Source organism: Mastigoproctus giganteus, chromosome 10 (genome assembly GCF_048544385.1).
Source record: "Mastigoproctus giganteus isolate SK-2022 chromosome 10, ASM4854438v1, whole genome shotgun sequence".
Taxonomy (NCBI): domain Eukaryota; kingdom Metazoa; phylum Arthropoda; class Arachnida; order Uropygi; family Thelyphonidae; genus Mastigoproctus; species Mastigoproctus giganteus.
The window spans coordinates 177,992,944-178,015,773 of NC_143584.1; the positions used below are offsets into that span (position 1 = coordinate 177,992,944).

At 36.1% G+C, this 22,830-nt stretch overlaps 1 protein-coding gene across 1 annotated transcript in view; it reads left to right on the forward strand.

The window, feature by feature from the left end:
* The window catches only part of LOC150079576 (sodium-coupled monocarboxylate transporter 2-like), a 118,993-nt gene that overhangs the window by 22,652 nt on the left and 73,511 nt on the right, over window positions 1–22,830 (forward strand). Inside the window, exons 3-4 of the mRNA XM_090384096.1 lie at window positions 18,034–18,085; window positions 20,391–20,458. Of these exons, the coding sequence (XP_090240222.1) occupies window positions 18,034–18,085; window positions 20,391–20,458 (120 nt within the window). The remainder of the gene's footprint in view (window positions 1–18,033; window positions 18,086–20,390; window positions 20,459–22,830) is intronic.

The following is a 22,830-nucleotide window of genomic DNA, read 5'->3' on the forward strand; positions in this document are numbered from 1 at the left end:
TTATGTGTTCTTTTTTTCATCGAATCCGACTTTATTAATTCTTGGAGTATGAAAAAAACTAAATAGGTTAATGGCCAGAAAAATAAATCCGTTCATTCTTCGTTTTGCATCGGTGTAACGCCGTAAAAAATTTAAAAAAAGTGACCTGCTGTGAAAAGAGGCGCCCTACAGGAAGATTATCCCAAACTGTAATTTGGAGTACTCAGAGGAGAGCTATTATGAACCGTATAAGTTGAAAGATTGTTTATGAGAGAAGGATCAAGGAGGTTGATTGCCGTTGGGATGTGTGCCACATTACTGTTGGAACGCCATATCGAAATAAAACTGTTACTTCCACTGCAACCCTGGGGTTTTACTAATTTTCTCTAATGCAATGCTTCTTCTGAGTAAATATAAAAAGTTAAGGCTCCAGATGCGTTAAGCTATTTTTATAATTTTATTATGAGACCGAAACAAAATAATAATGATAATTTGAATAAGTATTTAACGCTTCTGTCGTAGCATATTACGTGAAAGTGAGATGTGCACACTTCGAAAATAACAGCAGTATAAACGAAATATAGTACAATGAAAGTCCACAACAAGAAGTGTAAAAAAAAATAATAAAAGTACTCTTGATAACGGGTTTTCATTATATATAAATTACATGTTAGATAAGTGCATTTCTTTATGCACTTCTATTTAAATTTTCAATAGACACCCTTTAACAAGAACATTGAATTTGGTGAGTTCTTTTCGCATTCATTCCAGAAATTGAATTAATTTTATTTTTCATTACAAAAGCATGACGTCATATAGCTTGATCCCTTTTGGTATCTGTTCTGTACCCTCGTTATTGAATCATATGGAATTCCTCGTGCGATGCTTATATGCATTTCCTTATCCGGGCCCTTCTGTAAACAGTGCATGGCACATACAAATACCTGCACGACCCGCTTCTCTTTCCACGAGATACCTAGGAGACTAGGAGTCCATATATTGTTCAGTGATTTCACATTACCTCCCACCTCTTCCTGCTTTACTTCTCGCTTCAGCGATTCTTGTGCATACACATCAATTTACTTTATCAAAAGGTTGAATATTTGGTAAATTATGGAACCCTTCTGCGAAATCTTGTAGGTGCTTTTTTTTTTTTTTTTACGTTTTGCAGTTTTTTGAGAGTACCACAAAAATGTATTGCTTTTTCCTCATAACACAAATTTCTATTATGAGGAAAATATTTCTAACATTTAATAGCATTTTTGTAAAACAAGATTTCAAAAATTGAGAAAGATAATTTTATCCTTCAATTATTAAAATACGACCGCAAAGATCAAAGTTCTTATTAAGCAGACGCAAAAATTAAATTAGCATGCATGTAGAAATTCCTTAAACTCAGTACGGGAAGTCTGAACTGTGGAACTTAGAAAATGATTAAGCCATAGAAGTAGAACTTCAAGATAATTTATACTGTGGATGAAGAATCAACAATAGCTAGGCAAACAACACCAGGAAAATGTCGTCATTCTATGAGAAGGTCAAACAGCGACCCAGTTTGTCTGAGCTGGTCCTCACCTTCAACTGATCAACACCTCTCTAGGTACGCAGAAGTAGGATGTTGTAACTAAAAACGTAACAACTCCATAAACATCCTAAGAGAACAAAAAATTCTTTGATGAGAACCAGTTTCTCAAAACCGCTTCTGGCTTAGTTTTTTTTTTTAATTATGACAGAAATAATGAAGTAATTACGAAAACTTTTTAAAAAAAATTCTAATAAAGGAATAATTGAATATTGTAATTTAAAAGCATGCACAGACTTTAATATTATATAAAAAAACTACATAGCAGTTTGCATTAACCACAATCGTAATAATGGTTTTGACCAAGATTTTCATGGTCCTTTGTTAAATTTTACACTTCAAATACATTGCTAGAATTGTGTAACCAAGCTCAAGAAAATGGGCCTTAGATATTATTAATACTTTGTTAAAAATTTACTTCACACGATTTTATTCAAAAAATGCAATTTCCACCGTACGATAAATAACTTATACATGGCTGCCAACTTTTGACTTTCAAAAAGATGGAGATCAGGTATTTTTAAGCTGGAGGAAAACAGGTTTTTGGACCAAAAACAAAAGGAAAATGGGACATTTTTTGGAATAAGCCGGAGATAAATTTTAAAGTCCACACTGCGCTAGAAATTAAGTGTTACTGACAAAGTTCACATTTTATATAAAAATACAGCCGTGGGCCTATTTACGTGGCATAGTACGCATTTAAACATTAGCTTACTTAACATTTTTCTGTCTGTGGATTTCTGTTTGATATTCTAATCGACATGAATTTGTTTGCTTCAGGAAAGATACGGCAGACTTTGCCCTCTCCAGAAATGTTGAGTCAAAGTTGCGTTCACAACAATGGCCCTGCTACCTAGACTTGGCTCTTATGAGCATTTCCACAACTTCACCAGAAAAAAGAACGGAACTTAGTTTCTGTTTTTCTAATCTGGATGAATATTCTCTCACAATCAGTACTGCTGTGAAGAACTGTTCAAATTCTACGTACGACTTTGGAGAATTTGTTATGCAGTATTTCAAGCTTCTTTGTGCACTGGTCAGTTTTCCAACCAAGGACCACTGTACATCAATTCTTTCTTCTTTAATAATTTCCAACTAGTAGGTTTTCACACTGTAACTGACAGAACTAATGATACAAAACATCTATTACATCAGCTATATTTTTATCTTTAAGACACAAAGAAGTATTAGAAACTTGTCAAAAATATTTTCGCATTTTCAAATTTTAAAATGCATTGCTAACTTCTCAAATCTGGGCTACCTCTGCATTTAAAAGAACATTTTTTCAATGGGAACTTATGCACTATGAAGCATTTCCTAACAGCATAAAACAACAGAATCACCTCTTGTTTCATACTCTCTCCTCGTACAACCTTGGCAGTAGAAATGCCCATGAAAAATGCCCATGTATTGAAGAGCTACGTTCAGATTTTCAAATGTTGGCATAACATTTAAAAGAAACAAGCAAACTTCTTTATTCAGGCCAGAAATAGAAAAGTGAACAGACTTCCTGCATTTCTCTTTTAGCATGCCTAGAATTATCGGCTTTCTTAGTCTGTTTAGGATTTATTTTACCAGAAGCAATTCAGAAGCTTATTTTCTTGATTTCATCAATTTTTCTTCTTTCAAAACTTTTGGATCAAGAACAAGATTTAAATATGAGTCAGTGCCACTCACTACCGATCGTCTCTAGTTTTCAATTTGGTAACTCTGAAAAGTGCTCAATGTTTTTCTCACCACTTCTAACCGCTTTTTTTAAAAGAGGTTAGAAGTTTAAAATCTTTCTTTATTTTTTTACTTCTGTGTCGTATATCACTTTGAAACTGTTTAAGCCTATCTTTCCTTTTTAGCACTTCTTTCTAGGTGGCAGTAAATTTCCACTCAGTATTCACCCACTTTCATAGGAAGGCATGCAAATCCCAACCTATTACGACCAAGTGCTCAATCTGCTCTTTTAATACCCTTGCTACTCCAAGTTTAGGCTTAACATAACAGGCACATTGGCAACACTAAACGCAAACAGTTCTTTTGAAGGAATCCAGATGTTTTCAGATTGGTCAGAAGAAGATGCCAATGTTGTACTCAGTAGAGTCACCATGAGGCTGCTTTCGATTTTGATTTTTTTTTATTACAAAAGGTCACGATAATGGGATACACTTTGATTATTGCCATCAGTAGCAATCGAATATAGCACATTTTTCAGACCCATCTACATCTTCTTTCTCTATCCGTGCAATTTCATTCACAATTCGCATGCATGATCAGCACAACTAGAGGAAGATTATGGTCTATGACAAAGATACAAATAAACGTTTAGCACATATCACATCATCACCATAAAATGAAACATCTATTTTTGTTTCTTTCTAATGCACACTGATGTTATACTTCTTTATTGCAAATATCTGATTGCATTGCATTTCCCGCCTCTCGAAATTTAAAAATCACATCTCCATATTGTACACAGTGCATGCTTGTCATTTTTATGATTTTACATAGATGGAAAATATTGCGTATATGTATTCAGAAAGTTTACATCGTATTTCTTTGGAACCTTACTGAAAATACATTGTTAATTATATTCAGACTACACAAGTATTTTTTTGCCATACTAGGGTAACTCAAAAACACCCCCATCCACCCACTCGTATTATGTCCATTCTCTGCTAGGTTTGCTTGTTTTCCTGAAAGAAAAATTCGAGTTTCCAAGAGAGAAAACCTTGATAGCTTCACCTGAGACCGATTAACTCAGCCACGGAGTGAAAACGTCCACAAAAATTCCTCGCGTCATTGACGGGATTGAAACCCGAGCCTTTACCACCTGATGTGGGTAGGACGGTGTTATAATCACTGTGCTATCAGCGAGGACACTACAAAAGTACTGTGAAATATTCGCATATAACAGAGAAAAATGTTATCCCGCGTTTCTATTTTCCAAAGGGACTACTACAGCACACAACCTGGGGGGGATAGAGCACAGTGGTATCGTTACCGTCCCCCCCCTTACCAGGTTTCGAACCAGGGCCCTTTGGTCCTGGTTCGAAACCCGACAATGACGTGAGGAACTTTTATGGCTTTTTTTTCACTCCGTGGCTGGGTTATTCAGTCTCAGGCGTAAATAGCAAGGTCCCCTGGAAACTCGAATTTTTCGTCCAGCAAAACATGCAAATTCTCCAGAGAACAGATGCAATTTACAGACACAATACACATGGGTAGATGAAATAATTTTAACGTAGTTTTATTATTTTTTGTGAAAAGAAAAAGAAGAATACTGAGTTTTTGCAAAAAATGACAGAGAAACTCTTTACTACAAATTATATTACGACGAGACGGGGAAGGGTTAAATGAGTAAAAAAGATGGATTCTCCTTCGTAAATTCGGAGAATTGGCAGCTATGCTTATGACACTACAAAAAATACAACTGATAAGAAGCATTTCTAATATTTTGTGCATGAGGCACAAAAATCTTTTAGACCAGTATTTGTTTATTGTATGAACTGACGTTGGCTTTCAGATGACCAATTCTCACCCCAAAGCATGCTTCGCTGTCGTCTATCACAAAAGATACTCTCTCAGAATGAAAGGTGAGAATCAGAATTTGGCGAATTCTATAAGCGAATCACCATTCATTCGGGTGCTCGAAAAGCCTTGCGTTTATCAAGTAGATGTTTAATGGTTGGGTCTTGCATCACTTTTATGAACCCAATCGCTCATTTGGCAGTTAGCCTACAGTGTGCGACGAGTGCTTTGCATTACACGCAGTGATGCAACGCTAACATTTTACATTTTCTTCCGGATGATTCTTCCAAGAAAGATTTGGGCGTATAAAAATGAAGTTTATAAGTCGTAAGAAGAGACTATAATCTGTGAAGAAATTACGGAACGAATTTCCTGGAAAAATGCAATAGCTAACAAAGGTCATTTTTGTTTTATAAGTAAATGCAACGTATACAGTATTGAGAATATATTAAAAGGAACTGAAATATTACTTACATAACAACAGTCTTTTTTTGAAAACTGGAATTTGTTTCATAATTCTGAAAGTTGGTATAAACAACGTTCCTTCAATATTTCTGAAACATTCCTTCAATACAATCAGCCATTAAAACTGGATAACATCATTCATTTCCCGAATAACACACAGAAGTAGGTCAATTATGCAGCACGCGGTCAATTTCTGTCTCATTCCACAAATGCTCTTTTAGGCTGTGATACTGACAGCGTTAGCTACAGAAGAAAGGATCCTAAACCCATTCCTGAACGATGCAAACCAGATGGCCGTGCATATTACATTGGTTAAAACAACTATTAACAGAGGAAAATGGAGTAAATTAAGATAGGATGCACATATCTATCGACGAGTTACTTATTTAAATCTGTCTCCCAATAACATATCCCACATAACAACGCTGCTCCATCGACCTGCTACGTTTCCTCTAAACATGATGGGTTCATAAAAGATGAGGAAATGGGATTTGTTAAACTAGAAGAAACTCTTCATTGCTCCAATGAACTGTTCCAGTTATCCTTGGCATACTGTAGACAATTGTATCACATGCACTCAGTTGTGGTGTGTGTGTGTAATAAAGTCTCTTGCTGCTCACCATCTGAACAATGCTGATACATTGTATATTGAGACAGCTTTTCAATGTTGTTTTAGTTTATGATTATACAGAGATGTTATTTTGGTGCATTTGACCTTCTCTTCTTTGGCCTTTTCTTTCCAATTCTGATAGTTCTCCAGTGCCTATGGGGTATCGACTGCCAGTTTCCAGCCATATATGTCGTATTGGCTGTTCTAAAATATAGGCAGTGACACTCATACCTTCACGGCCTACTTCCACTCGTGTTCAAAATCGAATTAACCTCTTTCAATTAAACATGCATCTTTTAAGATCGTATTATGAGAATCGATTTGTCCAGTTCGGAACATTGATTTTTCATTGGTAATGATCGAACGCAAATAACCAACTCTGGCCTAGAACTTACTGCAATTGGAGACTCGCCCTTCATTAATATCCTCATCAGCACAGTGGTTATAATCACCATTCTTCTACGCCGAATAGAAAAAGCCTGAGTTCGAATCCTCTTCAACGACGCAAGGAATTTCATGGGCTGTTTTCACAAAGTGGATGAGTTAGTCGGTCTCAGGCGAGGGCTGCATTGTTTTTTCTTCTGGAAACACGGGTTTTTCGTCCAGAATAACGGGCAATTTTCCCGTATCAGTCTAATATTCAATTTTAGAAAAAAAAAATGAGATCATAGCAAAGTAAAAGGAACAGAATAAGTTATATTTTCTATGCAATCTAAGATTCTGTAATATAAGAACTTATAAAGAAATTTGAGTTTGATAACAGTTCGCTGGTTTAATAAATAAAATAACACGTGTACGATTTAGAGCTAAAAAGCCTTAAATTCTGCACGCCCTAAATAAGAAAACGAAAATCTTTAAAGGTATATCTATTTCCCGTGAAAACATATTGCATCACGTATTGTTAGTAGTAATTTTATTGATTTTTGGATGATATTTTCCAGGTCTTGGACATATATTGTACTGTCTTGTGCCCCAGAATATGGACATCATATTCTAATACCATGGGCATATTATATTCTATCATCATGTATTGTTAGTAGTAATTTTATTGATTTTTGGATGATATTTTCCAGGTCTTGGACATATATTTGTACTGCCTTGGGCCCCAGAATATGGACATCATATTCTAATATAAACAAGACTGTCACAGTAAATAAATTGTCTAGAAAATACTGCACTATTTAAAAGTATGCAATATATGAGAAACAAAAGAGATTTTGGATGAAAACAACACGCGTGAAATACATTATTTATTTCAAAGAAGATCCCCATTACAACCGTGTATACGACCCCCTAAAAGAGCATTCAGGTACAAGAGCAAACTATTGTTCATTGATTCCCTAATAAAAAATTTGTCATTCAATAAAGAAAATCAACTGTACGTCAAGTGCAGCTGGTATCATGGCATTAAACACACTGTGTCATTTAAAGTAAGTGAATTAGCAGGCACAAACTTGTTTTTGGAACCTCTGTGTAGAAAATGTACTTTACAACTACGAGACATGAAAATATTTAAAGCACAATTTAAGCACTTCGTGCCAGCCATCCGTCTGTCGTCGTGACAGATCACTGACCGCATCATCGCACACTTGACCTTGGGATGAGCAGAAGGTCTTTGTTAAAACCAGTACATGTACTTCCAAACTGCTTTACATTTTACATAGCTGTACAAACAGACATGGCGTTGGGCAATTATATGGTTTCAATTCTACTATCATAGAATCTAAAACAGGGAAGGAAGTGAATTTCACTTGCTTGCAAATATTTGTTCAAAGCGCAATCCTGAAGATTCTGGAATTCCCTATATTTCTCAAGAGAAAGGTAAATTCTCAGTCACTAGAGAAAGTCTTTCACGTTACTTCTTCACCAATGAAATGTGACCTTAACCTCATAGTAATAAATAAAACTACAGAAGCAATTTACCAGATACAAGTTTACCACCACAAGGTTTATGGGAAACTCTTCATTGACGCCTCACTGTATTCTCAGTGACCAAAATTATGAGCGAAAAAGCAACAAACGCCCATGAAGCGTCAGTATATACGTATGACTGCATGTATTTTTCTGGAGAAAAAACCATGCAACTCTCGCCAGAGACCGACTAACTCAGCCATGTTATGAAAATGTCCACAAAAATTCCTCGCCTCATCGACGGGATTCGAACCCAGGACTTTTCCACCCAGTGTAGGAGGACACTATTATATCCACTGTGCTACATGCGAGAGGTGTGATTGAGAATTCATCTATTTTCACCTGCCTAATAACGTATTGTATTAATCACCAATCTGACACCATAATACTATATTTATAGCAGAATATTACAATCCTGCTATAAATACACGAGTATTTATACAGGTTATCCAATTAAAATGCAATGTCATTATACAGGTTATCCAATTAAAATGCAATCTAGTTTGCAATCTGTGGGGGTGGTTTTTCTTTATATTTTTCTTTTTATATATATTATCTGTCTCCTATTTAACTTTACAATATTTTAATTATAATTTTATCTATCCTTTTTGGTTAGTTCCCCTTTAAAATAAACTCCCCACTTGCGCACCTGACTAGTATCTACTCAGAAAATTTCAGGTTCGGGGAACTACTCTTGGTATATATATATACCTTTTATTCCCCTTCAGATAGGCTGGTATTCAGAACAACAAAAACTACACACATATTGGATAAAACAGTTTATTGTGCATATTTACAAAGATACATCAACACAAAAGAAATTTATTAAACACATAACCAAATAAATCTAATTTCACCTTCTTAGAACTGAATGTATATGAGCAAAGGTATATTTGCCTATTGGGTATAATCAAGTAGGGTTATCTCTTTTACATATATCATAATCAAATCTCCCCTCTTTTAAACTAACAAAATAATAATGTTTCTACTTCCTTACTCCTCAGTTCAATTTACTTTTAAAAGAATCTGTTAACATTCTCCTTTTATTACAAAACAATTCCTACTCCAAATTGATAAAGCTCCTATACTCTTAATTTCAGTATAAATCATTACTCTGATTTCTAACAGATTATAGCCTACAATCTTCTCTAATCTAGGTAATTACACCACTATCAAATTTCTACAATTAACTACTTGCACCTTTGAAGGTTACTAACATCCGTCTATCCTCTCTATTCCCTTCCAAAATTCATACTTAGTCATTCACTTATTTAACCAATTATTAACAGGTATCAAACACTTCAGAAATTTATATAATATATCTATTCCCTTCCAAAATTATTTATATATATATCTATTAACTTGCCCTGGCTAATGTCCTTCAGTTCATACCGTTCACAAACTTATTAATTACAACATAGTACTTCTTATACATATCTCACAGTGTTTAATCAAAAGTTCTGATAAATTGGTTATCGGGTGTCTATAGTCTTTGTGTGATGGTGAAAGTACTTAAGTAAACTAATCGCTTACTTAGATAACTTGGCAGACTTCACGGTACATCCTTCGTCCTTCACTAAGCGAGTAGTGGATCTTTTCAATCTGGGTCGCATCTCACAATCACTGGAGGAGTTCGACATAAGATATTGGATTCCTTCTTGGATCTCGGGTACTTTTATTTCTTAAGAATGAATTATTTTCATCAGGTCAGAGTAGCTGCTTCTTCCGGGCTCACCAAGGCTCCTACTTCAGCTCCACGAGGCTCCTTCTTTCGGGTTCACCAAGGCCCCTTATTTTCAGCTCTACAAGGCTGCTTCTTCCGACTCACCAAGGTTCCTTATTTCTCCCTCGCTATCTTACTTTACGTCCTTCCTCTAACTTCTCCATTTCGGCTCCCTTACTTTCTGCTAACTCCTAACAATAACTCATTTTAACTAACTCCTACAAAACTCAACTCTGTCTGTACTAACTCATTCTAACTAACTCAGACAAAAATCTCAACTTTGTGTCTATTAACTCATTTTCACTAACACCGACAAAATTCTCAACTTTGTGCCTACTAACTCATTTTTACTAACACCTACAAAAACTCAACTCTGCGTGTTGAGTTTTTGTAGGTGTTAGTAACATTTACTCACATTTACTAACATCGACAGAAATCTCAACTTTGTCTCTGACTAACTCATACATTGTATTTTACTACTAACAACAACAAAAATCTCAACTTTGTCCCTATTACTAACTCATTTACAAACACCGACAAATATCTCAACTTTGTGTTCCTGACTAACTCATATTCACAAACACCGACAAATATCTCAACTTTGTCTTACACTAAACCATTTTCACTAATACCAACAAAAAACTCAACTCTGTGTCTGACTAACTCATATTTTACTAACTCCGACAAAAATCTCAACTCTGTCCCTTTTACTAACTCATATTTACTAACACCTACAAAAACTCAACTCTGTGTGTCTCTCCAACCCCTTCACTCTCTTTTTGTTCCTACTCCTCCCACATCTTGCACATCTAATGGCTTGTGGACCTTGCCTTTATTTCTTACCCTTCACGAACCTATCTATTCGCCGAATAATAATATTTATAATTTATCTTACGCGATATAACTACTTTATTCAATTTGCGACAAGAATCTATTAGTTAAAATAAATTAATTTCCAAAGTTTTAATAAAGATTTTATTCTGTAAGATTTTGTATCTTACAAATCATCATCATATCATCATCAGCCATTTTCAATCCACTGCAGGGCGAAGGCCTCTCCAGCAACTTTCCAGTTCCTTCTGTTTTGAGCACTGGCCATCCATTTACTACCCACAAACTCATGAATTTCATCTATCCATCTCCGCCTTTGTCTTCCAGGTTTCCTTCTATCTCCTCTTGGAAACCATTCTGTTATTTTCTTAGTCCATCTGTCATCATGTCTTCGAGCTATGTGTCCTGCCCAAGACCATTTTAGTTCTTTAGTTTTGATAAGAATGTCCTTTACTTGAGTTTGCTGCCTAATCCATGTGTTCTCTTCTTATCTAACAGTCTGATTCCCAATATAATTCGTTCCATTCTTCGCTGTGTAGTTCTCAGCTTCTCTTCCATTCTTTTGGTGAGTGCCCAAGTTTCACTTCCATAAGTCATGGTGGGGAGTATACATTGGTTCATTATTTTACGTTTTCAAACAAACTAGGATATTGCTCCTCAGTATGTGACTATATTTCCTGAATGCTATCCATACAGAATTTATTCTTCTCTTGACTTCCAGCCATTTATCATTATTACAGATAATAACCTGTCCCAGATAAGCATATGACTCCACCTTTTCAATTACTGCTCCTTCAATCATTATTTCCCTTTCTGTGGCATACTTGTTCATCATTACGTTTGTTTTAGCCATATTCATCTTTAGTCCAAAATCCTTACTAACTGTGCATAACTGATTAAGATTTTCCTCTAATTCTTTGGGATCGTGGTTTATGACCACAGTGTCATCTGCAAATCGTAAATGGTTTAGGTACTCTCCGTTTACATTGACTCCTTTCTGCGACCAGTCTAATCTTCTGAAAGCTTCCTCAAGGGCAGCGGTAAACGGTTTCGGAGGTATTGTGTCTCCTTTCTCGATTTTAAATTTGCTACTGTCTTTGTCTAATCTAATAAAGGAGGTAGCACTCTCGTATATTTTCTTCAAAATCATAATATGTGGGGTTTCTATGCCTTGTCTTTCCAGTGCCCGATACATTGCCTTATGCTGTATGGAGTCAAATGCCTTTTCATAATCCACAAATGCCAGGCATAATGGTGTTTTATATTCATTTCCTTTCTCCATTAGCTGTGATATTACGTGAAGGTGATCCATAGTTGAGAATCCTGTCCTAAAGCCAGCTTGCTCTTTTGGTTGATTCTCATCACGTATTCTTTCTAATCTGTTAGTAATGACCCTTGTGAACAACTTGTAGATATGGAAGCTAATTGGTCTATAATTTCCAAATCTGATTTATCTCCTTTCTTATGCAGCAAAACTATGACTGCATTATTCCACTGCTTAGGCGTCACACCTTTTCTAATGCACTTTGTGAAGAGCCTTGCCAGTTTTTGTGTTATGTCTCTTCCTCCCAATTTTAAAAACTCTACAGTAACTTCATCTTCCCCCGGGGCTTTCTGATTCTTCATTTTCTTCAATGCATGTTCTGCTTCATCAGGAAGAATATCAGGTAAGTCGTATGTGTTGTTAATTTGCAATCCATCTTCCCCACTGCTGCCATCATTCCCTCGCTCCTTGTATAATTCTCTATAGTAGTCTTCTGCTATTTTAATTATGCCTTCTCTGCTATTTATAAGTACACCATCGCTATTCTTCAGTTTCACTATCATTTGTCTTTCTGTATTACTGCTCATGGCTGCTGATTTAAGTCCTTTGTTTTTCCTTAATTCTTGTTCTACTTTTCTTATGTTAAATCTTCTTATGTACTCTCTGAGTCTCTTTCTAATAGCTTTGCATAACTCAGTATACTCAATTTTCTCCTCGTCAGTGTTTATCTTGCTCTTCATTTTTCGCCTTCGGTTTCTTGACTAATTTTTTCTTCTTTGGATTTCTTTTTCCCTATAGGTTTCTTGGGCTTTATCACTTTCGGAAAGTTGTAATATTCCTCGTCGATATCTTTGTCCTGAGCAGTCTGCAGAAGCTCAAACTTGTTCTTAAGTTCCAGTACATACTGCTTTTTCTTCTCTTCTGTTATCTCAAAGACCTTTGTATTATTTACTCGAGTCAGTTTTTCCCTTCCTTTCCTGCATCTATATCAAGTGTACATCTTACCATTCTGTGATCATTTCCAACATTTATCTTATTCAGGACGGTAACATCATTCACAATATATTAGTATTAGTATTAGTATTAGTAACGGACGCATGGTGCAAGAAAGCCTATGGCTTATGCTGTACCAGCCAAAAAAAAAAATAATAATAATAAAAAAAATAATAAAAATAAAAAATCCGAACAAAACAATGATAAAAATAAATAAATAAATAAAATAAATAACTAAATAATAATAATTAATAAATAAAAAAAATAAAATAAAAAATAAATAAAAAGGAAATTAAACCTATCATCCTATGCGTTTCCCTTACCCGAAAGTACTATCCAGATGACCTTTGAATTTCCCCAAACTGTCGGCCTCTACCACCCATGAAGGCAATTTATTCCAGTAATTTATAACTCGCTGGCTAAAATAAAACTTCCTGCAGTCCAATCTAAACATTTCCCCCCGTAACTTGAATTTATGTCCCCTAGTTCTAGCATCATTTATAATCTTGAAAATTTTGTCCTCATTCATTTTATTGATGCCTCTCAGAGCCTTAAACACCTCAATCATATATCCTCTAAGGTGTCTAGTTTCCAAACTCCAACCCACATATTCGAAGTCTTTCTTCATAAGGACGCCCTTTTGCCGATCTCACCAGGCGAGTTCCCTTCTTTGCACCCTTTCAAGAAGCTCGATGTCTTTCTTTAGGTGCGGTCTCCATACTTGAACGCAGTATTCCAAGTGTGGTCTAACATAAGCCTTATATAAGGGGATTATCACGTCCCTATCTCTACTTGCAAAAGTTCGATAGATCATCGATAGGACACCATGGGCCTTCCTTGCAACCTGTTTACAATGCTCAGAGAATTTCAGGTCTGACCGTATCGTAACACCCAAGTCCCTTTCCTCCAGTACTGGGTTTAGTTGAACTCCACCAAGTGAATAAGTTTTTTTGGGATTACTGTTTGCCAGGTGTAATACCTTACACTTTGCTGGATTAAAGCACATCTGCCATTTTTCTGACCATTCCTGAAGCTATCTAGGTCTCTCTGAACAAGCTCAGCTTGACAGTGATCATTAACTACTCTACCAATTTTAACATCATCTGCAAATTTAGACATCACGCCCTCTATTCCTTCATCAATGTCGTTTATTAAAATTAAAAACAACAGTGGTCCTAATACTGATCCTTGGGGAATCCCACTTCTTGCATCAACCCAATATGAGGAATAGCCATTTATCACAACCCTCTGCCTCCTGCCCTGAAGCCATCCTTCTATCCATCTAAGGATTTTCCTAGTGATTCCAAACTGTTCCAGCTTATAAAGCAACCACTCATGTGGGACTGAGTCAAAAGCTTTGCTGAAATCTAAATAAACAATGTCGAAATTATTCCCTAAATCCAGCTCGTGAGTAACCCTTTCGAAATAGCGAACCAGATTTGTTAAACATGATTTTCCCTTTACAAAACCATGCTGAGTATCCTTGAGAATTTCAGTTCGATCCAAATGATCCTGAATTCCACCCTTGGTCATTGCCTCCATGATTTTCCCTACTACTGAAGTCAGACTGACAGGTCGATAATTTCCAACTTCACTTTTAGAGCCACCCTTATGTATGGGAGATACATTTGCACTTTTCCAATCTAAGGGAATCTCCCCAGAGTCTAGTGATGCTCGCATAATTAGCCTCAATGGTTCAATGCACTCGCTTGCCGCCTCTCTTAAGATTATAGGGTGTATTCCATCAACTCCAGGAGCCTTACTGGTCTGAAGGCTCGAAAGTTTTTTCATTAAATAATCTTGCGAAATTTCAATATCATTAATTACATATTTTTTAACTTCGCTCCCACAATTTCCCATTGCCACAAAAGGCTTTTCATTTGTAAATATCGATGCAAAATAACTGTTGAGTTCATCTGCAACGGCAGCTGTTGTATTTATTACTATCCCCTTTCCCTTACGTAAAGGTCCGATCTGGTTTGTCCTGCTCTTCTTGGCATTTATATATGTGAAGAATTCTTTATCCCCCCCTCTTTGCTCTGTTTGCTAGTGATTTCTCATAAACTGCCTTTGCCTGTCGAACCTTTTCTGTGGCTCTATTACACATCACCTTGTAGCTGTTATAGGCTTCAGTATTTTTTATTGCTCTGTAACCTTTCCATGCCACCTTTTTCTGCTCAAGTAATGCGGAAACTTCACTATTCATCCAACTTGGAACCCTTTTCGTGGAGTATTTTTTAATGGTATATACGCATTCAAGGCATCTGTGATTAATGTTTTAAAAGCGTACCACAGTTCAATGGTATTCATTCTCTGCGCGATATCTACCCAGTTAATAGAGGCCATGTAGTACCTTAAGGCATCGTAATTTCCTTTTCTGAAATTAAAACCCATTCCTTTGCCTTTTACTTCTGCTACCTCCCTCGTCATCATCCACCGTAGAACTCCGTGATCACTTCCTGCTACTGGTTCCTCTACTCTCAGCCCTGTTATGTCATCTGATTCATGTGTGATGATGAGGTCTAGGATATTCTTTTCTCTAGTAGTTTCCCTGACATGTTGATACAAATAACAGTCATCTAGTTGATTTAAAAATTTGTTCCCCATGTCGAGTTTCCTTCCCATTTACTCCAATCAATTAGAGGCAAATTGAAATCACCCATAATAAGGCATTGACGCTTACTTGCCCATTCCATTTGCATGTAGAGGCTTTTGTCATAATCTTCACAATCACCTGGTCTGTAGATTACTCCTACTCGCATTATACCTTTGTTTCCAACTATCTCACACCATACAGACTCTATACTAGCATGTGAAATGTCTGAATCCGGGAAAGCTATCGTCGCACTCAGGCTGCTTCTGATAAGAAGCATTACCCCACCACCCCTTCTATCTAACCTATCCTTCCTAAATACATTATACAAGCCGTACTGAAACTCATCATCTCCAATTTCCGGGTGGCACCACGTTCCTGTAAGCCCTATTATGTCCGCGTTACTTGTTTTAACCAGCAGTTCGAATTCGCTCATTTTATTGACGACACTTCTAACGTTACTGTATAAACAATTAAGATTTACTGTTCTTGTATATTTAACAACCCTAACACAACCCTTGAAGTTTTTTAGGCTCTCTTCCCTGATATTAGCTACCCGCTCACGTGAAACGTCTTTGACCCCAGAACATCTAGATAATACGTCAAGTTGGGGTAACAGATAAGAACTCTTAAGGTATGTGCAAGAGTTACATTGACCAATATTATCAGATAAACGCGTGTCAGTATTACCCACATCCCCCCCTAACTAGCAGTTTTACCTGAACCTTTAAGGTATCCTCAATAATACTGGCAAAAACTTTTGCACCACCTTTGTTTAAGTGTATCCCGTCTCTACAAAACGAATTCCTTCTACCTACAAGTGTGGGCCATGCTGATAGAAATTTGTCCCCACATGAATAATAATATTTTCTTTACCCCCTTTAAAATCTGACAATCTGTTGGTGACATCATCAATAGTTGCTCCCGGCAGACATACCCTGGTTCTGCTCCACCTATCTTTATTACAAAAAATATTCCCCGTTTCCCTGACAATGGAGTCTCCTAATAAAACAATGTCCTTTTTAACCAGAGTAGTTTGCACTTGGTTTTTCTGTTTTGAGGCTCGAATCGAGTGTGCATCACTTGGTAAATTGCTGGAGTTTTGAGTCCCTGACGAGCTCCCAGATGCATTATTTTCGAGGGCAAGCACTCGTTTTTTTCAGGGACTCAAATTGTTCCATCAGTGCACCAAATTGTAATTTAAGATCGGTACACTCCTTACATCGATCACAAAGAAAAGAATCCCCAGGTGAGATAGGATTAGTCACCAGGTCGACCTTGGAAAACATTCCACAGGTTCCACAACGGATTAAATCATGACTCACCCGTAAATCGCCATCTGCTATTTCCGTGTGAGTCACAATACCCTGTGACGTGTTTAAGGCAGATCTCGTAACTACCATTATAAAATTAAATAAATATCAATGAAAGTAACTTTAAAAAATTATATCTATAATATTATTAAAATCGAACAGTTACAGGAAAACCTATAACAAAATAATCCAACAATATCTAAATAAATCAAATATTTAAAAGCACTATCCAAAAGTAAACCACTTAACTGAGGAGCCCTGTCTAAGCGCGTCCGCTCACCTCGAATGCCCTTCTTTTGTTAGTGAGGGTGAAGTCGATTTCATTAGTTGTTCATCCATTTGGACTTCTCTTCATGGACTCTTCCATGTCCACTTTCTGTCCACCCTTTTCTTGAAAAAAATGTTCATTACTGACAATCCTTGAGATCTGCAAATTCCACAAGTCTTTCACCTCTTTCATTTCTTTCACCAATTCCAAAATTTCCTATAGTTCCCCTTTCTGCGCTGTTTTGTCTTTTTCCAACCTTAGCATTGAAGTCCCCCATAATAATAGTGTAGTGGGTTTTCTGCTCATCTAGAAGACTCTCAAATTCGGTGTACATTTCTTCAACCTCTTCATCATCATGGAGAGGTTGAAGAAATGTACACAAGCATGGTGGACATACAATACATACATACAGTTTGCAATACATTTCATTAAAAACTAATACAGAATTTAATTAGGGCTGTTCTCGAATGTGTTGAAAATATCCACCATGCTTGTGTACGCATGCAACTTGTCTGACCCTATGTAGTAGTCCAGGAGTATAAAAAGAAATTTTTTTTATTTATCTTCTTAGTGCGTTTGATGCAGCTCTACGATGCAATATAACGTTGTTCTCAAGAAAGCTACTACCCTCACAATGAAATTTCCTTCTGCCACCTGCCTGTAAATATCTCACTCCATATTCAATAAGTGTATTCTGCTTCCATAGTAACCCCGGTATATGTCGCTGAGATCGGTCCACTTCTTTATTCCACTTCTAATTCCCCATAAAACTTCCTCCGGTCATCATTTTCACGTCTTCAATTCTTATAGAAGAGTGTGGGAGGTGAAACCTTGGAGGTATGTCAGTTGCATTTTATCTGAGGCTAAGGAACTGTACCCGATGATCCAAATAGATAGGGCAAATTGCTAAAGATTAAACCAAAACACAAAAATAAAGGCGAGATCGTGACCTGCTTCTTAACTGGTTGTTTTTTTCTTGCAGATCATGTACATTCCGGTCGTCATCTATGCACCCGTTTTGGCCCTGGCAGAAGGTGAGTTGACAATAATCAAAAATACTTTTAATTCCAGTAATCACTTATTAAGTAATAACAAAGAAATAAATGAAAGGAAGACGGTATATGGTTTGTCATAATAATCAATAATAATTAAAGCAAGCTGAGTGATTATCATTTCACTGATAATCACTCAGCTGAAATAAGCTTGCTCATGCCATGATGTTAATTGAGTTAGATGCAAACCAAAAGATAGTCATGAAGTTTGTCGAGACGATAAGTTTCTTCCATGGAGTGATTTAAAGATTTGTAAATAGTGGAAATTACTTTGTCAATACAATGGCTTGCTACCCGTTTGAAAACGTGGGTTTCATTTTAATTGCTGACCAAAGCACTTCTAACGACTCTTTTACTTGGAGCTGAGTTAGCAACTCGCAGGCGAATGAGTAGATTTTTCTCCAAAATTTAATTCTGATTTTTATCCTGAAAGAAAGAAAATCCATGACGCAATTTAAAAACACCAGTACGTGTCTTTCTGGGAATGTGGCAGAGGAGTAGCCAGGGAATCAGTTGGTGGGGAACAGAAAATATCTGTATAGAACGGAATATCTAAACGAAATTGCAGAAATTCAAGCGTTTCGTCTTCTCAACATTCAATCCACACAGGTATTAAGTACTATAGGTTCTAATAGGTTCAGATCACCATAATTACAGCAATTACAATGTGTAATTACAGCAATTACGTAAGCATAAGCAAGCAAACATGTATGTTATTTAAAGTATACATGAAAGTGGTAATCCAAATTGTTCAATCTAGATCAAATTAAATTTGATCGATGAATCTTAAAGACCGCCCCCCTGCCTCTCACTTCCCAAATTTCGTCAAAATTGGCTCATTCAGAATGGCACTTTTTATGCACGTTCGAAGGACTAACAAAATGAAGCTGACAGGCACTGACACATTGTTAAATGTATCCAAATGGAAATTTTTGTTTTCCTCTCCCCATCCATTCTATAAAGAGCTGTCAATGATCAGTGAAATGGATTTAAGGTAGAATACCCTTCTAGGAAGAAAGGTAAAACTCTTTTGTAGAAGGAGGGGGAAGGGTTGATTAGATGATCTTTATAATGCAATAACATGGCAACTTTTTGAAGTCACATATAAATAGTCTTAAGAAGATCAGCAAGGAACTGAAGCGGTTGTTTCAATGGCCTTTAGCTTTTAAACATAAGACAAAAAATTCTGGTCAAGCCAATTTTAATTAAATGTCAATTTATAAAATAATTGACATGTTGGACAGACAACTTGTGTAATCGATACCCGCTAATATTCGTAAAATCGGACAAATGCTAACTTATTGTGATTTTCTCTTGTAAAGGATCTGTGTCCTCATTTTGAATTTAAATCAATGGTTTGAATTTAAACGAAATAAAAAAGGATATTAAGAAATATTATATTTTAAAAATTAGTCAGGAATTCTTTCTTACCTGAGATTTTTTCAGGAATAGCTGCATCCAGGTAAGATGTAATTAGAACAAATGGAAATACTATTGAAAGATCTGCCTAAAGATTGAGGAACGTTATAATGAGACAAATGAAAGAAAGTAAGCTTTGACCCTAAATCCATGCATGCCGAATAATTGAAAGTATAAAGGGAGATAAACACCCAAAGTTTGATAGGGGCTTTTCGCTTATACCATCTTCAAAGGGGTCCGATTTTACGAATATTAGCGGGTCTCGATTATACAAGTTGTTTGTCCAACATGTCTAGTATCAAGTTTCCAGACAATAGGATTCCCATAATGTTTTTTATGCAATGTCTTTATAAAATAATAATATGAAATTCCATAGTTACTCCTTACCCACGCTTTTTGTTCCTTATCCTTAAATTGATGGTAAATATAAATGAAATAAAGAAGTCTTTATAATAGTAAATTCAACGGTACGCAACAAAGAGTAAAAGAGAGAGAGAGAGAGAGAGAGAATGTGAGATGCTAAGTACAGTATATGCTTAACCAAGGCCAGCTGAAATCAAATAATTAGTTGTTACCTTTCAAAGAGAAAGGAGGTATCCAGAGCTGGCCAGCGTGCCGAGTATGAAGCACGTGAAGAAATAAATGTCATAAATTTTAATGTATTACACAATAATTGTGTTTTAATCAATCATTTACATCAATATATGCAGTGAATGGAAATCAGAATGAAAACGATACCGAAGAGCTATATGAATTGTCGCAACCAGATTTATTATTTGTAAATTTGAGCGTGTATTGTTATATTGATTCTGAAACATTGCTTCTCACAAGTAAGGGTTTACTAAATACGTTGCTTTCTTTATTTCAGTAACCGGGCTCAGCATTTATTTCTCGGTGCTGTCGGTGGGACTTATCTGTACCTTTTACACAAGTGTCGTAAGTATTACAACAGCCAGATTTATAATAAGTACACGAGGTACGATTCAAAAAGTTCCAATATATAGCATTTAAAAAAAAGAAAAAAAAAAGTTGCCACTTTCCAGGTATCGCATCCTCGAAGTAGTTAGTCCCTTTGAAATAGATATAATAAGCCTGATGATTCTACCACCTCTGGAAAGAATTTTGGGTGTGCCCGCCAGTTGAGAAAATTAAATAATGGAGGTCTTAAAAATACGAAAAGTAATCCCAGTTACGTTGCTCCTGGCCAGAGTTGCTCATTTAGGCTGGTATGAGCGGGTCCATTCGAATGTCTAAGTGGCTACTTAGCACTGGTTCAGGAAAGTCTGGGTTCGAATCCTGTCATAGGCTTCTTAAAGGCCTCTTAAGTTGTCGCTGAAAACAATCTAAAATGAAGGGAGTAGGTTTTTTTTTATTCAGTCCAGTTTTTTCAGCTAACACAAGCAAACAAGCAGCTAACAAGCAAATCAGCTAATGAATACACACAGCTTGTATAAATATAGTACACAGGCGCAATATATTCTAAGATTCTGATGCACAGTAAAAACAACAAAAAATATGAAGGACAAATTTATCGGGAGATTTTTTTTGGATTTTTTTTAACATCACTTATGCAATAAAAATTTGTTCCGTTGAGTCAAACAGCTAATCAGCATTTCTACAAAGTTCTACAATTAGTACTGGAAGATGCATTATGAAAAGATGAGCATAATCGACAGATAATAATCGATTCATTCGACTATGGTAAAATCGACAGATAATAATCGATTCATTCGACTATGGTAAAATCGATAAATAATAATCGATTCATTCGACTATGGTAAAATCGACAGATAATAATCGATTCATTCGACTATGGTAAAATCGACAGATAATAATCGATTCATTCGACTATGAGTTGCTTTTCCATAATCATTCAAATTATGAAAAGATGAGCATAATCGACAGATAATAATCGATTCATTCGACTATGGTAAAATCGACAGATAATAATCGATTCATTCGACTATGGTAAAATCGACAGATAATAATCGATTCATTCGACTATGGTAAAATCGACAGATAATAATCGATTCATTCGACTATGGTAAAATCGACAGATAATAATCGATTCATTCGACTATGGTAAAATCGACAGATAATAATCGATTCATTCGACTATGAGTTGCTTTTCCATAATCATTCAAATTATGGAAAAGCAACTCACTACTAATACCGTTCAGTTATACTCATATCATTTGAATGCTGAAACTTTATATTTGGATTTTTTAGGAAGGTTTGTCTATCCATCCCAAATTTCATTCAAATTAAACCAATACAGAAATTTGGAAAAAAAACTTTTCTGTAAAATGTCGAGTTGTCTAAAACAAAATCGAAGCACGTATCAAATGTTTGATTGTTACTCCACAGGAAATTTTCAGATTGATATCAGATTTCAGTACGTTTTGTTAGTGCCCGGAGAGGGATTTGGGATCAATTCCGATTCAACAGACCCCCCCCCCCCAACCGTACATAAACTTCTGTTAGCTTCTGATGTTCGAGTAATACCTGAGAGGAAAAAAGCGGATCGACATCGAATTTTCATTGTATGTTTCGTCGGTCTTTGGGAAGCTTTTAAAAACCAATTACGCTGTAAAGCAGATGCCACCTTAACACGTTGGACAATTTCCATGCTCCCTACGGTGTGGCAGATCTTCAGTACAGACTCATGTTTGTTTCAACACGATAACACTCTACCATATCGCTAGTGCCCTCGTGGGTAGCACAGTACGTAGAATCCAAGTATTTACGTCCGTTTACTGTTTAATGCTATTAAACAGTAAACGGAAGTAAACATGGGTTGCATTAGAAATAAAATTACGTTGTTGCCTCAACTAATCTCAAAGACGTTAAACGTTGAATTTATTTATGAGACAAATATTTTGTTATCGCCTTAATCGGCTCAGTTCTCTAAGGCTCTTAGAATAGAATGGGCAAAATGTCTGGCACAAAGACAAGTCCACATTTGGCCGACCTCCTAAATGTCCCAGATTATGTGCCGAGAAAGGTTGTACTTCAGGATTAACATTAGCAGCGTATCCTTGATATCATATCTTTCTAACTCCCTTATCAAAAGACCTTCCACGTGTAAATGATAAAAATAAAAATGAACTATTATGACCATGCTGCGAATAACTGCATCACTTTCGTAGATTGTGAGTTCGAGTCACGCTGTGATTTCCATTCTGCGTATTTCAAATAAAAGGTCATTCTGGGGGATGAGAGGTCATCAACAGAAGTCAAAAACATACTTGTTTACGAGTACTGTATAGTAATCCTGAATAATATTCTACTGATAAAGCTTACAAATG